Below are 23,589 nucleotides of genomic sequence, written 5' to 3'. Positions count from 1 at the left end.
AGGGCGTAACAGCCAAAATTTATTCCTTCTGATTCTTCGTCCACATATATAGCTATATATGTAGACGAAGAATCAGTAGGAATAAATTTTGGCTGTTACGCCCTTTTCAAATGTTGGTCTAGAGTTATGCTTATGGCGGCAGTATATGGTCTATATAGAATATGAAGTGGAGAAAGCAACAAATTTCACTTATTTTTTGCTCAGTAATGCAGTAATGCGATCTACCAGAACCGTTATGGAACAGTGGAACAACAGCGAAAATAGAACACATCCTTGCCAGATCCGGATAGAATCGCATAAGACCTCGTTGTGCAGCGTTCTGCTGGAGAAGGCTTCGTACTGTGCCTTGATGGGGACGATGATTTTCTCAGGCACCCATTTGCGCATTAGACTCTTGGAATTCGTTGACTTGTGTTTCAGAATGATACGGAGCGTCACCATATGGTACGAAATCCGCATGCTGTCGTTGGAGAGTGGCATCCATCTTCTCCTGAATTCTGGTTAGAACCACCTAATATACCTCGCCAGTTATCGCATATAGTCCGGTCACCCTTTTTTGGTACGTACATCCAGTTGATGCCCATAGTTTTGGTATTCAAGATACATATTGCGAAATGAACAATGCAACGGATGTGGTCAACTTTGAGCATTTTGTTTAAGTAATGTGCGATTGATGCTACCGTGACCTGCCCTATTTCCGCGCATCGCCTAATACCGTGCTTTTCATCAAAAATAAGAACTTGGTTTTCGAGGACATCGTATTATTTTGTGAAACATTTTATGTTTGAACATTTCACCAAATAATGTAATGTCCATGATAGCCATGTTCTGATTTTTTATAAAAATCACGGTATTAGGTGATGCGCGGAATTAGGGCAGGTCACGGTACATGCTATAATTTCAATTAAAAAATCTCTTCAAAATATAATTCATTTGATTATTTTTAATTTTGCTCATCAGATTTTGAAACATTATATCATCCTATTCCAATAGTCAGAGGATGACATATACAAAACTGTTGCGGTTTTTGTTCGATTGCTTGAATTACATCACGTTTAAGCTCACTTAACGACATACGCCAAGCGACAATATTTGCCCCGCTGCACTGCACCTACTGACACAGTCGTTCTCAATGATCATGCTTTGCATCTAACGGACAACTATTTATGGCCCCTCACTCGTTCAATTAATTCCGCATTTCTATCGATTGGGATTGCAAACCAAATAATACCACAGTCGTCAAGTGACTATCATTTCCACTTTATTGACATAATCTTAAGGCACTTATAGAATAGAAAACTTAACCGGTGATACCTACTAAATATACAAAGCTATGATATAAATGTATATAATACATCTAGAAGTCTAACATATTACAAAACGGCGACCTTGGTCGCCGACAACCGTCATTCCACTCAACTCAACAAGTCTGTAAATCTTTACACTTAGTTTTTTACTGCTCCCTTCTCAGCAAACTTGTAAAAGTCTTGATGGGCTTCCTGGTAGTAGGGCGTCATGGTGTAGCGCACCTTTTCGAGCCAGGCCGCCAGCTTCGGACGTCCCTGGAACGGATCCATGCCGACAATCTTGGGCTGCTCGATCTCGCAAGCGGCCAGAATGTCCGCGATCGTAATCCGATCGCCAACGATGAACCGCCCGGGCACCAGCCACTCCCGTTCCAGCTGGTTCAGGTTCTGATCCATCTGGCGCCGGTACTCCTCGACTTTCTGCTCGCTCGAACGCTCGTCATCGGTGTTGCGCAGGCTCCACTTTTCCTGCACGAACGCATTGTTCACCTTCGAGCTGTTGTCGTGCTGCCACTCGAGATATTCATCGATTCGGGCGCGCAGCTGGCTGTCGCGCGGGTACCAGTGTTCCGGGATCAGTTTCTCGCGGATTAGATACTTGAGTATGGTGACGCCGTTGGACAGCTTGAAGCCATCGTCGATGATGCACGGTACCTGGTGGAACCGGTTGACGCTCTGACGGTACTCGTCGGTTAGGTGCTCACCTGGAAGAAGGGAAATCGAAGAAGAGGTTGACGTCAGCAATGTGATCATTTTGTAAGTTTGTGTTTTCTGGGATGATGTGGATGAGGAGAAACGGTGGGTGAAAGGTGGTTTCAAAGTTCGATTATCGAAGTTGGAATGTTTTTTCGTGGTTTAATAAACCGGAAGAAAATACAACTTTATAGACTCGTAGACTTTTTTTTAAATTCCAATTGGATTTAAGTTTTTTTTCAACATTTATTCAGCTTTTTATTTACCATTGTCTCGATAATCTTATTATTATGTTCATTCGTTTGGAACGAATGTGTATCATATTAATCAATTTATATCTAAAATTGAAGTTGGGTATGCGTTGCGTCAAATATTTTTTAATTGCTTTGGACATTAGATTGAAACATTATGCAGTTTTGTTAAAAAACGAAACTGAAAAAACTGAATAACACCAAACGCAATAGTAACAATGTAGCAATGTAATTTACATGTATCTTGAATCCAACAATTCAGTGATGGGAGATGTCAAAAAATGTCATGGGATTGTTAATTCTAATTTTCTAATCACTTTTTTTTCGAAAGCTATATACAATTCAGATTTTTTTTATTAACATGTGAAGCTTACAAAATTCTAGAATTTTGCCATCTCACTGAGACATTGCTGCCTCGCAGCTTATTGTTTATTCAGCCATTCCACAGTTATTAACTGCGAAGTTTCTTAGCCGTTACCATTTTTGCGTTCGTATATAATGAGGCTATACGATGATATTTTTATGCCCAAGGAAGTCGAACAAATTTCCAACCCGAGAATTTTTTATACCGGACCAGGAATCGCACCCAGCCACCTCAAGCTCTATCTGGTAAAAGGGCTAAGGCTAATTCTCTTCGCCAATTTCCCCTCTTTTCAATAAAAAGTGACAAGCAGTAGATTTCTTTGCAGTTTATTGTCTCAGAATGCTAGTTCGCATTCTTTTCTATCGTTTTGAGGCGACAAACTACAAAGAAATCCACAGCTTGTCACTTTTATTTAAAAGAAGGGAAGAGAATCCTTTCTTGCGACTTTCGCCCTTATTCCAGATTGACCTTCAGCATGGTCTAACTTTGTAGCCGCGCATCTTACCGCATGACTAAGAAAGGCCCAATACAGAATATTGTCGTACAGATCATTATTCTAAACAAAAAGTGTGACGCATGAAAGCAAAATTTAAAAAAATGCCACGGAATGTCATGACATTAATGCCATTTGACAGTAATTAGGTTCTCGCGTAGCGAATTTCAAATTTAGATCAATGACCTATTAGAAAAAGTTGTAGGATCCTTTAAGGGCTACAACACATGTAAACAACACAATTGTTAATAACTTGTGGAAAAAGTTATTAGCAAACCAGATGCATGACATCTAAATGACATTTCCTGTCACTGTCCAACATATTGTCAGGCCGTGTGCATGTCTTTGACGTCCGTCGAAAATCGGCATTGTCATGGGCTGTGCACTCACAGAAATGTATAGACAGAACAAGTTGCTCTAGTGATATGTGGGCGATGTAGCATTCATTCAGATTTGTTTGCTATACGCTGGGGTGGCATTGCACATCTCGATTCGAACGTAATTCTATCGAGTCGAACATGTTTGGCATTACGGCCAGGGATGCCAGTGAATATTTTCAAATGTCTTCACAGTCGTTTAAATATGTCTTCAAATGTCTTCAATATAAAAAAAATGATTATTAGCGATAAATTTTAAAATCCAATAGGTTTGTAAATTCAATCATGTCCTTGTTTCAAAGATGTGGAATAATGTTTATTTTTTCAAACATTCAAATTGATAGAATTCAAGAGAATATTCCATAAAATTTTCACGAGATAGTGTATAACGAGTTTCCCCTGGATTTTATACTGTATTTATTTTATTTATTCAGACTAAGGCCGAAGTGGCCTGTGCGGTATATAAGAGTCTTCTCCATTCGGCTCGGTCCATGGCTACACGTCGCCAACCACGCAGTCTACGGAGGGTCCGCAAGTCATCTTCCACCTGATCGATCCACCTTGCCCGCTGCGCACCTCGCCTTCTTCTGCCCGTCGGATCGTTGTCGAGAACCATTTTCACCGGGTTACTGTCCGACATTCTGGCTACGTGCCCGGCCCATCGCAGTCGTCCGATTTTCGCGGTGTGAACGATGGATGGTTCTCCCAACAGCTGATGCAATTCGTGGTTCATTCGCCTCCTCCACGTACCGTCCGCCATCTGCACCCCACCATAGATGGTACGCAGCACTTTCCTTTCGAAAACTCCAAGTGCGCGTTGGTCCTCCACGAGCATCGTCCAGGTCTCGTGTCCGTAGAGGACTATCGGTCTAATTAGCGTTTTGTAGATTGTCAGTTTGGTACGGCGGCGAACTCTATTCGATCGGAGCGTCTTGCGGAGTCCAAAGTACGTACGATTTCCAGCCACTATGTGTCTCCGAATTTCTCTGCTGGTATCATTTTCGGCAGTCATCAGTGAGCCCAAGTACACAAATTCTTCTACTTCTTCGATTCCGTCACCACCGATGCAAATTCGCGGTGGGTGGCTCACATTGTCTTCTCTTGAACCTCTTCCTATCATGTACTTCGTCTTCGACGTGTTGATGACTAGTCCGATCCGCTTAGCTTCCCTCTTCAGTCTGATGTAGGCTTCCTCCATCTTCTCAAAGTTACGTGCCATAATATCTATGTCGTCGGCGAAACCAAATAGCTGGACGGACTTATTAAAAATTGTACCACTCGTGTTAATCCCTGCTCTTCGTATTACACCTTCCAAAGCGATGTTGAATAGCAAACACGAAAGACCATCACCTTGCCGTAACCCTCTGCGGGTTTCGAAGGGACTCGAGAATGCCCCTGAAACTCGAACTACGCACATCACCCGATCCATCGTCGCTTTGATCAACCGTGTCAGTTTATCCGGAAAACCGTGTTCGTGCATTAGCTGCCATAGCTGGTCCCGATCGATTGTATCATATGCGGCTTTGAAGTCGATGAATAGATGATGTGTGGGCACGTTGTATTCGCGGTATTTCTGCAGTACTTGGCGAATGGCAAACACCTGGTCCGTGGTGGAGCGTTCGCCCATAAAACCCGCCTGGTACTGCCCCACGAACTCCCTTGCAGTTGGTGCTAGTCGACGGCATAAAATTTGGGAGAGTACCTTGTAGGCGGCGTTCAGCAATGTGATTGCGCGGTAGTTGCTACAATACTGAGTCTGGTTAAAATTCCACCGGATTTTTAACTGAACTTCCATGTGGAATTCTTCCAAATTTATTTTTAAAGAATACCCTGTAAGGTTTAGGTTTAGGTAAGTAAGGAGAATCTTAAGAAGGAATTCGCTTTAGAACCTTCCGGATGAATTCCGGAGGGAGTTTTTGGAGAAATTTCTGAACGATATTCCTGAGGAATTGCTGAAGGAATATCCGATGGAATTCCTGAAGAAATTTCTAGAGAAACATCCGAAGGAATTCTTGGAAGTAGTTATGGATGAATTCTTGGAGGAGCTTCTTGAGAAATAGCTGCAGAAACTTCCGAAAGAAACCCTGGAGGGAATACCAGAGAAATTCCGTAGTATTCTTCTGGAGAATCTTTCGGCATCACTCTTGGAGAATCTTCCAGACGAATTCCTGGAGAAACTTCCAAAGGAATTTCTGGGGAAACTTCCGGAGGGATCAGTGGAGGAGCTTAAGCGGGAATTTTTGAAAATTCTGGAAGAACTTTCGGAAGAATTTCTGGAAGAACTTCCGGAGGAATTCCTAAAAGAACTGCTAGAGGAATTCGTGGAGGAACTACCGGAGTAGTTAAGGAGGATCTTCCGGAGGAATTCTTGGATGTTCTTTCGCTGGAATTCTCGGACGACCTTACGGAGGAGCTCCTAGAAGAAATTCCAAAGGTATTCCTGGAGGATTTTTCGGAGAAATTCCTGAATATTCCGGACAAATTCGTGTAGAAAATTTGGGAGGAATTTCAGAAACAACACTAGAACGATTTTTTGGCGAAATTTATAAAGGAATTTCCAGATAAAATACTGGAAGAATGTCCAAAGATATTTCTTGAAGAATTACCAAAGAAATTCAAGGAAGAATTTAGCGAAGGTGTGTAATAAGTTTCCTCCGGATTTCTTTTACGAACATTTTCCTGAAGTAATTTACCATGAAAGATCTGAGAAATATCTATTTAACACCAAAACAATTTCAATTTCTTGTCGACATTCGTAAGAATTTTCTATGAGAATTAATTGAGGCAAATTTCTTGTGGAAATCAAAAGGGATTTTTTGTGGGAGCTCAGTAAAACTTGTGGAAATTAAGAAGAATTTCCCGTTTAATATTTGGAGTATTTCCTTTATTTCTTTTTAACGGAAATTATTTTAAATTTCCACGATAATTTTAACTGAATTTTCAAATTCAATTCTCTTAACTTTAGAAAAGAAATTTTTTCACCTTGGATTTCTTTCACCAGCGCACAGCTCAAAGCTAAGTGTGTATGAGGTCTTAAAGGCGTTGCAGTTATCAACCGGCTAGTGTGAATGTATTTTATGTTTGAGATTCTAAGCTCGAGACAAAGACTATTATAACTATTGTAATATTCATATACCTAGTTTACATGCAGGTCGCAGATTTTATAAGCTTATAAGTAAGTAATGAAATTGTATTTTCTATTCGCTGGCTTATTGATTGTCTTCAAGTGTCTTCCAATAAGTAGATAAGTCTTCAAATATTTTGAAAAGTCTTCAAAATGTCTTCACGAAATAAATGTCTTCACAGAGATTCAAATGTCTTCAAATTGAAGACATGTCTTCAAATCTGGCATCTCTGATTACGGCTTTCGGTTCGATCTCGAAAACGACTCATCGTTCGAGTATGCTCGAGGAGGTACAAGAATAACGAGATGTTTTGGCATTATGGAAACTCGATAGCACACTGAAAAACGACTCAAGTCGAATGAAAAACACTCGTCACCTTTATAGCTTTCGAATGCTGTTCGAGAGTCATTTCTTGCTGAAAGTTTTTCATTATGTTTGTTATTATTTCTCTACGGGAAGAGAATAAATATTTCATTATTGTATCTTGAAGAAATAATGTCATTACTATAACTACTTTTAAAGTTTCCAGACTATATGCAATCTCTAATTATCCCAAAATCTAAGAACGACTACAACTAAAATCGGGTTTTTGCAGTTTTTCGTATTTCTTGGCAATTTCGATAAACGGCGTGAAAAATCTATGGGGAAAATCTGCGTAAAAATATGTATATTCCAAAATCTACGTAGTTGAGTTAAATAAATTAAAAACGCGCAAGAGATGACCCAAGTGCATTTAACTAAAACACATGGAAACATCAAAGTAATTTTATTATCCAATCCTTCTTAACTTTAAATTATTTAGTTCATAATTGGATCTGAGCTTGAGCTTGAGCTTGATTGACTGCTCGTAGTTGCTACTCCATTATGACCAGATCAGCTGTTCTTGCACAAGGAACCAACAGATGTTTGCTTGGGACTAGCACACATCTCCAATGTACAAGTACTGGTGATCTCATTTGTTAAGTCATACTGGCGCCTGCCACGTCAGAATGCAAGTCAATGTAGGGAAGGGGAGGAAATGATGATGCAATCACTCGCCCACTGCAAGCCGAATATACCTCTGCACTTGCCACGAGTTCATGCGGAATTTGTTGGAGTTTCTGGGTTAGGTTGGAGAGGCAGAGGTCCGTCTTGGTTAACGAGCTGCCAATGTGATAGATAGGAGAAGGTAACTGATGGAATTTCTAATTGGATGTAGGAAGCGAGCTCTATAAGTTCATTTCCAATTCTAGCAGATTACTGTTAGAATACTCAAGTTGAAGGTATAGGAATAGTAATGGAAACGGTATGGAAGTCCATTTCCAGTTCTAGCGATTTCTAGAACATGAGAAATAAAGAGAAAGATACAAAGTAGGAGAATGGAACGGACCTGGGATTGAACCCACGACCTCCTGCGTATGAGGCAGAAGCAGTAGCCATATGACTACCAAGCCCGCTATGTAGCTCAACATTGGATCTGTGGCATAAACTCGAATAAACATAAAATTTATAATTTGTGTCGTAACAATATCTCAATTTACAAAACGTATTGTATTGGTATAATGTTTTAATCGGTTGCAACTGCTCAATATATAATATTGCTTTTTTTAGTCATTGAATACAATTTGCTTGTTTATAATTTTACTTCCAATTCATGCCTCAAGGATGCCTTTCCAACAGACAACATGCTACGCGCAGATGAAATTTCTCTTATTCTCTCTGTTTACACACATTTGCCATGCGCTGAAGGTTGTCTCTCCAGCGGTTGGCATAATAAACACGGAGATAGCTATCTCTTATTATCTCTGTTTACATTTCGTTTGACAGAACATACTCGATTGAGCTAGTACAGCACCATTCGAAATCTTGTACTGTGACTGAATGAAGTCGAACGAAATACACAATGCGGTACTTTCTTGAAACGAGTGCAAAAATGTACGAATCGAGTGATTAGATTCGAGGTGCACAATGCCACCCCTGGTTTATGTTGTGAATACGCTCCCCGGCATTAAGGTATTATACCGCTCCCCGGTATTAAGGACACTCCTCACGGAATCCAAATTTTGTCGCAGCATGCGTGAAATAATAAAAATGACAGTTGTGCGTTGCTTCCGTATCGAGTGGTGTCTTGTCTTGTCTTAGCACATGTACAGCCAGTATTTGCTTCCGTATCGAGTGGTGTGCCTCTAAAAACGCGAGTACTTTGGATTCCGTGAGGAGTGTCCTCAAGTGCCCAGGCACACTCTGATCTTATGAAGTGGGAACCAATAATGAGATGAAAGGATAATCGTTACCAGATTTAGGACACGGCTCCAAAACATTACTATAATCCAATGTTATGCACCAAATTCCACGGTTAGGATCAAGTGAATGTCTTATGGTAGTCGACACTAATTTTTTTTTTTTAATTTAATTTTATTTGCTAATTATCTAATACATGCATTCATCTCTTAGACTAGGTGTTCCGTGTTTTCTTAACACTATCATCCTTATTTGCTATGTTATTTTTTAGTTATTATTAATACATATCAATTGCCTCTGGCAGTTAGAATTTTTCCTTTGGTTGAATGGAACCATGTAGGAATTACAATGTTTTAAACTTAAACTAAACTTAACCTAATTTTTACTAAGGGTACAAAGAGCTAATCGTTGCAATAACAGATTGCAACGATTTTTGTCTAAAATTGGAAATTATTTTATTGGACATTTGTAGCAATGTTTCAATATTAGAAATTCTATGAAGTTTATTGGTACTTTTATACCACGGAGGCAACTTCAGAATCATTTTCAAAATTTTATTTTGAATCCTCTGAAGTGCCTTCATTCTGTTATTGCAGCAACTAGTCCATATTGGCACACAGCATACAACATACCTGGTCTGAAAATTAGTTTGTTAATCAAGAATTTGTTCTTAAGACAAAGTTTTGATTTTTCTGTTTATAAGTGGATATAGGCACTTAATATATTTGTTACATTTGGCTTGAAGGCCTTCAATGTGATTTTTAAAAGTTAATTTTGATCTAGCAGAAGTCCTAAATATTTAGCTTCGCTAGACCAATTAATTGGAACCCCATTCATAGTGACAATATGTCTGCTAGAAGGTTTCAAATAAGAAGCTCTCGGCTTATGTGGGAAAATTATAAGCTGAGTTTTGGAAGCATTCAGGAAATTTTCCATTTTGCAAGTAAGTGGAGAAAATATCCAAACTTTTTGCAATCTACTACAAATGACACGAAGGCTACGCCCTTTGGCTAAAAGGCCCTTGTCATCTGCAAACAAAGATTTTTGACACCTTGGTGGTAAATCAGGTAATTCAGAAGTAAAATTTTTATACAATATGGGCCCCAGTATGCTGCCTTGGGGAACACCAGCTCTTACAGGTAATCTATCAGATTTAGTATTCTGATAGTTTACCTGCAGCGAGCGATCTGATAAATAATTTTGGATCAGTTTATTGATGTACAGAGGAAAATTAAAATTCATCAATTTTACAATCAAACCTTCATGCCAAACACTGTCAAATGCTTTCTCTATATCAAGAAGAGCAACTCCAGTCGAATGTCCTTCAGATTTGTTGAGCCGAATTAAGTTCGTAACTCTTAATAACTGATGAGTGGTTGAATGCCCATGACGAAAACCAAATTGCTCATCAGCAAAAATAGAATTGTCATTAACATGAACCATTATTTTATTTGAAATAATCTTTTCAAACAGTTTGCTTATTGAAGAAATCAAACTGATTGGGCGGTAACTAGAAGCCTCAGTTGGATTTTTGTCCGGCTTCAATATTGTAACAACTTTGGCGTTTTCCATTTTATCTGGAAAGTATGCCAATTGAAAACATTTGTTAAATAAATTAACCAAAAAGGATAAAGAGCTCTCAGGAAGTTTTTTGATAAGTATGTAGAAAATACCATCATCACCCAGGGCTTTCATATTTTTAAATTTTCTAGTAATAGATCTCACTTCATCCAAATTAGTTCCCGACGAAGGGTCAAAACATTCTCTTGATCGATAATGTCTTCGAAACTCCATGTAACCTGATCCTCGATTGGATTAGTGTGACTTAGACTAAAATTATGGGCACTCTCAAACTGCTGAGCGAGTTTTTGAGCCTTTTTTCCATCTCAAAGCGCTGGAATTGGCTTTTGAGGTTTTTTTAGGAGAATTTCGTTAATTTCCATAAAAGTTTTGAACTGGAATAAAACTTTGAGACATTATTTTCAAAGTCGGTATTTCTCAGAATAGCGAAATGTTTTTTAATTTCATTTTGCAAATCTCGCCAAATAACTTTCAACGCGGGATCGCGAGTTCTTTGGTATTGAATTCTTCTCACATTTTTAAGACGGATCAGTAGCTGAAGATCGTCGTCAATAATAATGGAGTTGAATTTAACTTCACATTTCGGAATTGCAATGCCTCTGGCTTCGACAATTAAATTTGTCAAAGATACGAAAAGCTTTATCAATATCACTTTTGGTATCGAGAGGAATATCAACATCAAAATTCCTATCGATATACGTTTATATAAATCCCAATCAGCTCTATGATAACTAAAAGTAGAGCTGATTGAATTGCTATTGAATGTAAGATTTCAAATGTCACAGGAAGGTGATCAGAGTCAAAGTTACCATGAGTTACCAATTGGCCACATAGCTGACGTGAATCCGTTAAAACTAAATCAATTGTAGAAGGATTTCGACTGGAAGAAAAGCAAGGTCCATTGGGATATTGAATACCTAGTATAATATCCCGCAGAACAATCTTCAAATAAAATTTTTCCGTTGGAATTGATTTGAGCATTATTCCATGAACGGTGTTTGGCATTGAAGTCATCAATTACGAAGAATTTTGATTTGTTGCAAGTCAAAATTTGAAGATCAGCTTTCAACAAATTCTTTTGCTGCCCTTTGCATTGAAAAGGCAAGTAGGGTAACCGTACCCTTAGTGGAGGTAGCACCAATAGTGGAGGTAGTGGGGTTTTAATGAGATTTATCATATTTACACACTTTACGATGGTTTCAGTTGATGCGCCGTGCTTCAAATATCCTGTTAAATGCAACTTATCTTAATATTTCACTTGAAAAACTATTAAAAACAATTATTTTCCTTAACAAAATTGACTCCCTTGCACCTATAGTGGTGCAACTGTACCAATAGTGGCGAGTCTCATAAGAAACCAATGGATAGCACCACTATGGGAACCAAAATTAATTTTTACCGCCACTAAAGGAACAGTGTACCCATAGTGGTGTAAGCAATATTTGGTAATTATTGATGTTAAATGACATCTATCTCATTTTTGTTAGCAAATTTATTAGTTTTTCTATTGACTAAGATATTACAGCTGTAAATTTTCCATAATTATCAATTTTTAAAAAATATTTTCTTTTGTGGATCTACTAATACCTCCACTATTGGTACCGTTACCCTAGGCAGTAATAAAAGATAATTGTCCAAAATTTGTTTCAACAGAAACTCCCAAGGTTTCGAAAACTTTGGTTTCAAACGAAAAATATAATTTATGTTTGATACGTCTATTAATGACAATGGCGACCCCACCACAGGCGCTGTCAATACGATCATTTCTGTAGATAAAATAGTTTGGATCTCTTTTAATGGAGAGTCCTGGTTTTAAATACGTTTCAGTTATAATGGCAATATGCACATTATGAACTGAAAGGAAGCTGAATAATTCATCTTCCTTACCCTTTAGAGAGCGGGCATTCCAATTTAGAACTTTCACACAATTATTTGGATCCATTGAAACGCAGTCCGATAACAATTTTTTGTGTGTACTTTATACCAACCTGAACAGCTTCAGGAATGGTATTTGCTTTGAACATTGCATCAATCATGTGATGCAATTGTTCAGTTAAAAAATCAAAATCGGAAGCAGTCATGCTACCTGAATCGGCAACATGACCGTTATTTTCCGTTGGGACATGGGTATAAACCTCATTTTGAGAAGAGAAATTTGGTCTACCAGCAGCGATGTTTGCATACGTAGGTACATTCGAAAAATTTGAATTTAAATTTACTGAAGTGCTTGCTACCCGTTGACGAGCGGCAAAATTTGTTTGTGAATTGTGGTGGGTATGAATTGCTCGACCGGTAACCGGTTTCGAAATTTGAGCGTTTGAAAAATTTCTACCCGTCGAATCTGGGATCCGATTGGAATTTCCCGTCATCAATTTTGCACGGGAATTCAAAACTTTTTTTGCTTGAAGGGCATTCCCAGAAATTGGATTTATGATTGCCCCCACAGTTTGCGCACTTAAATTTATTGGAATCTTCTCTCACAGGACATGCATCCTTGGCGTGAGAGGTTCCACCACAAATCATGCATTTAGCATCCATGTGACAATGTTTGGTTCCATGACCCCACTTTTGGCACTTACGGCACTGGGTAGGGTTTTGGAAATTTCCCCCAGGCCTGCGGAAATGTTCCCATGTAACACGGACATGAGACATAATACAGGCCTTTTCCAAACTTTTCATATTATTTAGTTCACTTTTGTTAAAATGAACTAAATAAAATTCTTGAGAAATGCCGCTCTGGGAAGTACAAGAATGGGATTTCAATTTCATCTTAATTACTTGGACTGGTGAAAATCCAAGTAATTGAGAAATTTCAATTTTAATCTCATCCAGTGATTTGTCATCACTGGGGAGACCTTTCAAGACGACTTTGAACAATCGCTCAGTTTTGTCGTCGTATGTGAAGAATTTATGGCGCTTCTCAGTTAAATAGTGAAGAAGACGTTTGCGATCGTCAAAGGATCCCGGCAAAACGCGGCAGTCACCCTTCCTAGCAATCTGAAATGAAACCTTGATCCCCTGAAGGTTACTCAAAATCTAATTCCGGAAGCCAGAAAACTCGGCAACAGATACCACAATTGGCGGAATTCTTTGCTTTTCGCATGAATCGAATCACCTGGGCTAGAGGTAGATTCGATTTGCTCAATTCATCATTAATCAAATCGAACTGATTGCTCAGTTCGATTGGAGAAGAATTATTTCCGATATTAGAGTTAGAAGGAATATCTGAATTCTCCAGCTTCCTTCTATTTTTTCCGCGCTTGGGCAGGACGGTCTTGAAACCTTGTTTCTTTGAAGGAAGTGGAGAATTCAGAGACTCCCCCTTCCTCTTGTTTTTGTTAATACTCATTGCTGAGCGTGGAGACGTGACCTTCTAAGAGGTTTTTTCCCAGAACGGTGTCCCTGCAGGATTACCACCGCTTGTCGGAATTTTACTTCCGCAAACGGGTCCAACGTAAAACGAAGGCACGGGTCCTTGCAAAGATCGTAACGGGTCCAGTGGGTACAAATAGCGCTAAGAAGCACTGTTGAAATTAAAATAGCTTCGGGTAGTATTAAAACTTCCTTCCGCAAAGAGAGAATGAACTGCACAGCACGAAAGCACGATGCGGTCCGTCGACACTAATTGAATATTTCATTTGCATCACATAAAGCCAACGGCACTAGTTCTGCACTAGTTCTGATAATGGGGCACCATTTAAAAGCTCAGCATTTTGTAAGTTTTGGAAAAAGGAAGGAATAAAAGTGGGGGAAATGACGGCTTCGACAGTTTCTGTTTTATTATTGTCAAGGGGGTTTTCTATAAATAATTATGCTCAAATACGGCCGAAACCTTTTTTGCATGTCAAAGAATATTGTGGACAAATTTCCCCCTGACAATAATAGAACAAAACCTTCCGAAGCCGTCCTTCTAACAGCACACATGTCATTCATAGGTCACTGTAACTCATATGTGACCAGATTAAGTCCCAATCAAGTTGCTGCAACAATTTTTGTCTGACTTGTGCTGCTCGGGTTCCTAAGTCCGCAGTCTTTTAGTTCGTACATTCGTTTATTTATTGTTGCTACATCAACAGACTCATTTGTCTCAATGATGGTGTGATCAAAAAACTATTTGGGCGAATATAAAACAAAACTAAAAGTTATACATTTAAAACAATTCACAAAAACGTATCAGTCTTCACGAAGTCTGCTGAGCTGAAAAGAACTGGTAGAAACGGCGGCGCAGCATCTGTCGGGGAATGTTAAAGTCGAACAAGGCTGAGACACGATTGAAGTTTCTCTGCAACCCGCTGATAGCACCATGCATGCTGTAGTTAGTTCGGCTGAAAGGCATTCTTATAGCATTGCGCCGATTCGTAGTGCTCTGAGCTACAGTCAATTAGGCCTTGCAAGATGTCAGCAATTAGATGAGCTTGAGTTGTCTCCCTACGGTGTCGAAGCGGTTCCAAATGTATCAACTGACATCGCGATTCATAGCTTGGAAGACGTTGTGGATCCCTCCATGGAAGTTTACGTAATGCGAAACGTAGGAATCGGCGTTGCACAGACTCGATTCTGTCGGAACCGTTGTTATAGTTCAGGTTCCACACTGCGGAGCCGTATTCCAGTATAGAACGTACCAGCGAGGAGTACAAGGACTTCCGACAATAAATATCGAAAAAGTCCTTTGTAGTGCGAAAGATAAATCCTAACGCTCTGGAAGCCTTGTCCACGACATATGAGATGTGCAGCTTGTACGTAAGTCGAGGATAACTCCCACATCCTTCACCTGAGTCCTCCGTTCGATCGTGGAGTCAAGTAGCTTATAATCGAAATTAATTCCGGGAGAACGTAATCACAGAGCATTTTATCGGGTTGACCACCATTCGGTTGATGGAACACCAGCCAGAAAATAATAGTAGTTGATTCTGCAAAAAGCGACAATCGTTTATCGATTTGATCCGGAGGAACATCTTCAAATCGTCAGCGTATGAAAGCCTTGGACATTTAATTATGAAGTTCACGTCATTGAAGTATAATAAGAAAATCAGCGATCCTAGGTGGCTTCCTTGTGCTATTCCCGATGAAGCCGGGAAATCGTCAGATGTGCATTCGCCGACGGAGACTGACAGCCGGCGTCCAGTCATGTATGTACGGAGCCATTCTAAGAAAGAACCACATATTCCAAGCCCTTGGAGTTTTGCTATAGCGATAGAGTGGTTCAGCTTGTCGAAGGCGGCGGATAGGTCGGTATGTCATTCATGCATTCCGTAATATATGAAGTGAGGCACAACAAGTTAGAAGTTGTGGAGCGGCCGATCGTAAACCCATGTTGGTCTTCGGACAAATGATGTTTGCAGCGAGAAAGCAGAGGTTCCATGATTACAAGTTCGAACAGCTTTGAAATGGAGCTCAGAGACGTTATTCCTCTATAGTTATCCACGTCTCGTCTATTTCCCTTTTTGTGAACAGGAAACATGTTAGCAGTCTTCCAGCATGAAAGAAAGTGGCCATTGGGGATAGATAGCCTAAACAGAGCAAGCAGAGGTGTTAGCAAACTAGAAATGTGTTTCTTCAGGAATGCAGAGGGGACACCATCGGGGCCGGGTTTGAGTCGTGAAGCTGCAGTCGAGATCATTTAGGCGTCGATGTCGATTCGTGTACAAGATGTCGTTTTGGTGAAGAAACATCCTTTGAAACATCGAAGACAGACTCTGCATTTTTTCGGGGCGCTAAAAGTAGCTCAAGATGGTCGAAAAAGACGAAAATCGAATACATCTGCGTCAGCCGAAAATGGAAACGGAGCCTACCTGATGTACGAAATAATAGTAGTGCTGATATCATGTTTGATCATCACTTCCTTATTGGTAAAATGCGCCTGCTCATTGCGCGGATTCGTCAGCAGAAGGAGAGAGTTGAAGGACGGTTCAACACACGTCGACTGAAAGATGCTACGGTGAACACTGAACAGGTCCTTCGCTGAAGAACTGGAGACTCGTGCTGTAGATATTCCGGAAGGTGTCAGCATGGAAGATCAATGGACCGCCATCAAGAACGCTTTCATCGTCACTACACTAGTGAGAATAATTCTGATGAACTGCACATCTGCACATGGATCAGCGATGAGACCTAGAGGAGGATAGAGGAGCGAAGAGAAGCCAAAAATTGTTCTAGATTCTTAGCCCGTCAACGCCTTGGAACAGGAAGTGTAACACTCATATCAACGGGACAAGTGAGCGTGGGCGGATTCTCTCGCCGGAAGTGTAGTGACGATGAAAGCGTTCTTGGTGGCGGTCCATTGATCTTCCATGGCTACAGCAATCGGGGACATTCGCCTGCTCTACGATATCTCACGACGCTTAAGCGGGGCGAACGTGAATGCTTGTGAAAGATGCGACTGCTCACTGCTCAGCTACTGAACTGACCAGCTGAAACGCTGGTTCGAGCGCTTTAAAATGCTTTTTTAAGTTCTAACCAGATCATCGCCACCTCGGCATGATCGGCATAGCATCCGGAATATAACACGCATCAATACCAAAGTTCCAAACGGCAATCCAAAGCATGCAATTGAACAAAGCTCCAGTGGTCGTTCGCTGATCAGCCGTGATGTTCAAAGCTGACCTCATGTCATCAGCTCAACTATTGCATCGTTTATTTCGTAATATCTGAGACACCACAACTTTCCCGGGTTTGATGCAGGGTATCTTCGAGGAGGTGCCCAAGAGAGTGACCTGACTGTATGCAATAGCTGGTAAGGAATTATGTTTCTGTGTACCGTTATCAAATGACGTGCTGGAAGGTCTTGCGAGGCAAAGTACGAGACCTTCTCGTGTAGAGTACAACGGGGTCTTATCTGACCTCTTTCATTTATTTATTTATTCAGACTAAGACCGAAGTGTTCTGTGCAGTACATAAGAGTCTTCTCCATTCGGCTCGGTTCTCATCCGGGTCGTAAATGGCATGAGGCAAGGAAGTATTTTATCATCGCTACTGTTCCTAATCGTATTCGATTAGATTCTGGTAGGTACGGTTGACGGTAAACCAAACCTTGATCTGCTATGACACTCCTAGCTCAAAGGTGCACTGATATGCAGAGTAAGCTCAACGACCTTGCCGAGCACTCCTCTTCGGCAGGTTAAGTCATCATCGTCAACAAGACCAAGTCATTGACCCCTTCCAGTTTCACAGATAATGTTGAAAGTTTCTAATATCTTGGTAGCCAAATGGCTTCAGACGGCGGTACCAAAATCGACATAGGCTCACGGATCAAGAAGAGTTTGGGAAAAAGCTGGAAAAAATCAGGCAGAAAAGTTAACGCATATGGGCTGTTATACGCTAGTGAAACATGGTGTGTATCAGTGGAGAACACGCAACGGCTGCAGGTTCATCATCCTGCGGTATATAATTCGGGCCTGGTGGCCATACAACTGGATCTCAAAAACGAGCTCCATTATCTTTGTAACCAGAGGCCGATATCAACTGAACTTCGGAAACGGGAGAGGAGCTGGGATGTCCACGCCTTACGTACCGGCGGAAACGAAATATGTAAACTTACATTAGGTTAGAATCCAGTTGGACATCGCAGCAGAGGCAGATCCAGTCAAATATTTTGAAGTTTTTGCGTCTATCTTTTCCTGGTGAATACGCTTTCTTTCAGCTGTAAGTTCAAATTCTATAAACGTTACTTTTTGGCTACTGAAGACCCATATTGATTGATTAACTTTTGCATTATGGTCCTTTAGTCTTTTCTAAACAGCGGCAATGTTTCTGTCATGCTTTTTCCCAAGATCAGCCTGTCGTCTTGATAGCTGCATACAGCTTCACATTATGTCAGAATTATGCACTGCTCAGGACCTATGAGCGAGAGGAAGGGTCTCATCAAACGAATCAGGTGGACAACGCGCCGGAACCAGGAGGCATAGCAAACTTTATGCTCAAGACAGTATGGTAATCAAGGAACCCCCGGACATATTCCGGACCTGTATGTATGGACGAGACTAGCTTTCTTGCTAGGTCTGTTTGCTTGATATAACTGGTAGGCAACTAGAAAGTAGAACTAGCCGGCCTGTATGAAGTTTGGTCTGGCAGAGGTCATCGCTATTAGAGCATGATGAGTGCTGTAATAACACCAACCGAATTGTCAGTTGCCTGAAATATTGCTTTATTGATGGCTAAAAAGGAAAAGGCTAGCGTTTTAGTGGATTGTTTTGGATGTTTAAATGGAATTAATTTGGAATTATGCTGTACTTGCTTAACGACTGTATGATATTTAGCTTTATGGTTTTTCTTTCAGCCTTGGCAGTCTGTAAAAGCAGCAAAAACGAGTTTGCCTTTACATCCGACGGTTTCGGTTTTATATTAAACCTTTTTCAAGGAATCTAAAAAATATTTCAAACTAGTCGACCCGGCAGACGTTGTCCTGCATAGTAGGCGAAAAAGAGCGCTGCAAACTTCCCATGCGAAATCTTCATACGAATCTTTGTTTCAGTTTTTCACGATTTGCTCAAATTTACATATAATTTTCACATAAGGAAATATCATATAAACCCGTCGGAAACGATAACGGACATATTTGCTGAAGGAATGAAAAAAATCCATCCAGCCGTTTTCGAGTTATGCGGATACGAACACAGACCATTTCATTTTTATATATAAGATAATAACTTTTGTCGGTTCAGCACCCTAATTCTACTACTTACAGAGGCTCGCTTTTTTGTTAAAACATGGACATGTTCCATATACGTTCGTCTGGTTAATCAAAATGGCGCCCACCCCGGCTTTAAAGATAGTTTAATTTTAGTCTTGGGTAGAATCTGGGTGGCATCTCCATCGATTGCATATTTGCGTTTAACATGATCATAGATTAGCCGATTTTTGCCTTTCTCGTATACAAAGTATACGTAAAGGCTATATGAACCGAACTTTTGATAGAAGGCTCGGAGATCCATAGTGTTATATTCCAATCAACTCAGCTCGATGAATTGAGGTGATGTCTGTTTGTGTGTATGTGTCCATAATTTTGTAAACACGTTTTTTTAATACTTATCATTGGCGCAACAGGTTCCATTGTTTGCTATTGAAAATTGGACCAGTCAGACTCAAACCAGACCAGTATGGGCTCAAAAGTTATGGCTAAAATATTATTTTTATACACAAAACATATTGCGCATAAGCCCCAAAATTTTATTCCCACCTTTGGGTTTCCGCGCCGAGCACACAGCGCCAGACTCGGCGACAAGGAGATAGTGGTCAAGTTGGTACTCCTGATTTTTTGACAACTGATGTCGATTGGTTGGGTGAGTGCATCGGTGTAAAAAAATAGAGCTTTTTGCTGAAAATTTAATTGTCAAATGCACATTTTGAAAGCAATATAGATGTATGAGTGAATAAAATGTGCAAATGCTCTATCGCGGAAGCAGTCGCTGAAGACAAGTGTCAAAAGTTTCAGTGACGAAACGAAAAGTTTCAATGCAAAAAGCAATACTAAAAAAATCTCACTCTGTAGGTATTCGTAGTAGGCATTGAATAGGGTTAGACAGCAGCAATCAATAAATGTAATGTCAGACAATCTCGAGACACGCAATAAAGAGGACGTTATCAATCCAGCTCTCTGTGTATTGTCTTCAATTCAGAAGATGGATGATGATCTTACGCGACTTTCCAAGACGAAGAGTTGAAAATGAAAATTCTTCGAGCGTTGGAGGGAAACTGAACCAAACTGAAATCGAAGTTACGAACCAAGAGGAAATGAATGATAATGAAATCGAAATGCGTCCCGAAACTGGTACTTGTACGGTTGTTGGCGAACGTGGAGTTAATGTAGTTGAGATGAGCGGTGAAGAGAAGCAGAATGGAAACACAAATAGCTTAAGATCGAATATGTGTGACAGAATGTGTCCACGAAACGTACAGATGTTTTTACACTATGAAGAAATTCAAGGACTTATTCCCGAATTCAATCTGCAGAAGATTACAGTTGAAAAATGGATAAGAAAACTCGACCGTTTGAAAGATGTTTATGGCTGGGAAGATCGAGCTGTCCTTCATTATGCGACGATGCGATTAGGAGCAGTTCCGAAAATCTGGTTTGAAGGTGTGGAAGAAACGATAAATGGTTGGAATGAGTTCAAACAAAGAATCACAAGAGCATTTCCAACGCGAATTGATGAAGTAGATGTTCACAGCGCTTTGATGAAACGAGTGAAGGCTTCAAATGAAACTTATGAACACTTTGTGTACGACATTGTAGCAAAAGCAATTTCAATCAATTTGGGTGATGCAGCTATAATGAAATATGTTACAAATGGAATTCCGGATCCCTATTTGAGGCTGACGCTGAGTACCGCAGGGCATACTACAGTAGAGATGTTACTGGATGCAATTCTACGCCATGAAAATCAATCACAAATGCGGGCAGTGGTGGTGAATCGAGGAAATTATCAACCAGCTATCAAGATCGTATGCGCTGGAATGTTGGTTGCTGCTACAATTGTGGAGAAAGTGGACATTTGGCAAGAATGTGTTATCAAAAAGATGCTCGTTTTCCAAAGAATCCATATCCAAGAGGCGGCGGTGGAAATCCAAGATCAGATACTCGTTACACTGGAGGACGAACTGATGATATTTCATCTGTGGAGTCGAGCTATAGCCGGCTAGGAGCTGAAGCAGTCGATCAACAGCGCAACATTTGAGACTGAAATTGTTATTCATAATTTTATTTACACTTCACAGTTTAAAATTTGTCCAGATTCAACCATTGAACCGATGTGCATTCTTGGGTCAGATTTCATGGTAAGGAATAATTTGTTCGCTGAATGTGATGGTAATTCAATAGTTTTTGGAAAGAAGAATGATATAAATGAAAATCTCTTGAATGTGGCTAAAAACGGAAATGATTTTCGACCAGACATTTATGATGTGGAAATAAGTGCGGAAACTTTCTTGAATAATGATGAAGATAAATTAGTAGATATAGGCGATAGTACTATTCCTTTTGCAATTGTTATAAAATCAAATCTCTTTTCATTGAAGTATATAAAAATGGAGTTCGTCCACTGAAACCGAAACAATCTTATAGTATGAATATTGAATTGTTGGAAAATAAACCATTCAGTTTTTCACCTCGTCGATTATCTAACATTCAAAAATTAGAAATAGAATCACAAATAAAAAAACTTCTAAATGAGGGTGTAATACAAGAAAGTAATTCACCATATGCTAGTAGAATAGTTTTAGTAAAGAAGAAAGATAATTCTTGGAGGATGTGTGTAGACTATAGGGAATTGAACAAAATAACAGTAAAAGATAGGTATCCACTTCCTCATATTGAAGACCACCTAGATAGTTTGAGAAATAAGAACTATTTCAGTACTCTAGATCTCAAAAGTGGATATCATCATCTATTGATCGATAAAAATTGTCAAAAATATACAGCTTTTGTAAGTCATTTGGGACAGTATGAATACACTCGGGTACCATTTGGTTTGTGCAATGCACCTTCAGCTTTTATGCGATTTATTAATACTATTTTCAAGAATTTAATTGCTGAAGGGGTTATAAGAATATACATAGATGATATTCTAATAGCAACTGGAACAGCTGAGGAATATTTAATCGTACTAAGAATAGTTTTCGAAATTTTAATTGAGAATCATTTACAATTACAGCTAACAAAATGTACATTTTTGAAAACTAATGTTGAGTATTTAGGATACAATATTGGTTCAGAAGGAATAAAGCCAAGCGGAAAACATGTAGAAAGTATAACAAACTTTCCGATTCCTAAAAATATACATGATGTGCATAAATTTATAGGATTGGCCAGTTACTTCAGGAAATTCATACCAAATTTTTCAATAATTTCTAAACCATTGTATGATGTAGTTAAAAAAGATAAAAAAGATTTTACATTTGGGAAAGATGAAATGAAGGCATTTGAAATTCTTCGAGAAACACTTGTTGCAGAACCGGTATTGAAAATTTATTCGACTTCTGTCAGAACAGAATTATATACAGATGCTAGTGCATTAGGGTTTGAAGGAGTTTTATTGCAAGAGCAGTCAGATGGAGTTTTACATCCAGTAATGTATTTTAGTAAGAGAACGGAGTCTCACGAAGCAAAATTGCACTCTTTTGAACTTGAGACATTAGCAGTTGTACATAGCATTAAGAGGTTTCATATATATTTGCAAGGTATCAAATTCACTATAGTAACTGATTGTATAGCGTTGAAAGAAACTTTGGAGAAAAAAGACATAAATGTGAAAATCGCTATATGGGAAATATTTCTTTCTGAATACGATTACGAAATTATTCATCGAAATTCTTCTAACATGAAACATGTAGATGCTTTATCTCGTATGTCTATTATATGTGCTTTAGGAAATGAAAATGATGATTTTGAAAGAGCATTTTTGGCTAGTCAAATGTTAGATGCAAAAGTTGAAAAAATACGGATTCAGTTGGAAAACAGGAAGAACAAATATTTTGAGTTGCGAGATGGAGTAGTTTATAGAAAAAAAGAAAACAAGTTATTATTTTTTGTTCCATCAAATATGGTGGACCATATTTTGAAAATGTATCACGATGATTTCGGTCACTTTGGGGTGGAAAAAGTTTACGAACTAATAAACAAATCATATTGGTTTCCAAATATAAAAGAACGAATAAAAAAATACATTGGTAATTGTTTAAGATGCATTGTTTACTATGACACTAAGACACTAAGAAACTGTAATTATAAATATATTTTTGTAATAATAGATGCATTTTCAAAATTTTTAAAGCTTTTTCCCTGCAAAACTACAAATACAAGTGAGGTCATCAAACACTTGAAACATTACTTTAACGCATATTCAATACCTGATCAAATCATTTCTGACCGTGGAAGTTGTTTCACTTCAAATAGCTTTAAAGAATTTAATAGTGAACATGAATTAAGCATATTTTAATAGCTACAGCATGTCCAAGAGCAAATGGACAAGTAGAACGTTTTAATCGAGTTTTAACACCTGTTATAGCTAAACTTATTGATAGTAATCCATCCAAAGGTTTCGGACCTATTTTGTTAGATGCAGAGCTTTATATTAATAATACTTTTTGTCAAGTACTATTCGGAAGGCAACAAAAGAAGTCTACAGTTAGCATAATCGAAAGAAATATAAATGAAAATACGGACATTGAAAGAGATTTGATTA

The 23,589-nt window shown here is 39.1% G+C and overlaps 1 protein-coding gene across 1 annotated transcript in view; it reads right to left on the bottom strand.

The window, feature by feature from the left end:
• Positions 1 to 1,239: 1,239 nt before the first annotated feature.
• Positions 1,240 to 23,589, bottom strand: part of LOC134205681 (glutathione S-transferase theta-1) — a 42,566-nt gene continuing 20,216 nt past the window's right edge. Inside the window, exon 2 of the mRNA XM_062681195.1 lies at positions 1,240 to 2,011. Within this exon, the coding sequence (XP_062537179.1) occupies positions 1,446 to 2,011 (566 nt within the window). The 3' untranslated portion in view covers positions 1,240 to 1,445. The remainder of the gene's footprint in view (positions 2,012 to 23,589) is intronic.

Source organism: Armigeres subalbatus, chromosome 1, assembly GCF_024139115.2.
Source record: "Armigeres subalbatus isolate Guangzhou_Male chromosome 1, GZ_Asu_2, whole genome shotgun sequence".
Taxonomy (NCBI): domain Eukaryota; kingdom Metazoa; phylum Arthropoda; class Insecta; order Diptera; family Culicidae; genus Armigeres; species Armigeres subalbatus.
This window is presented reverse-complemented; position numbering and strand designations above follow the sequence as displayed.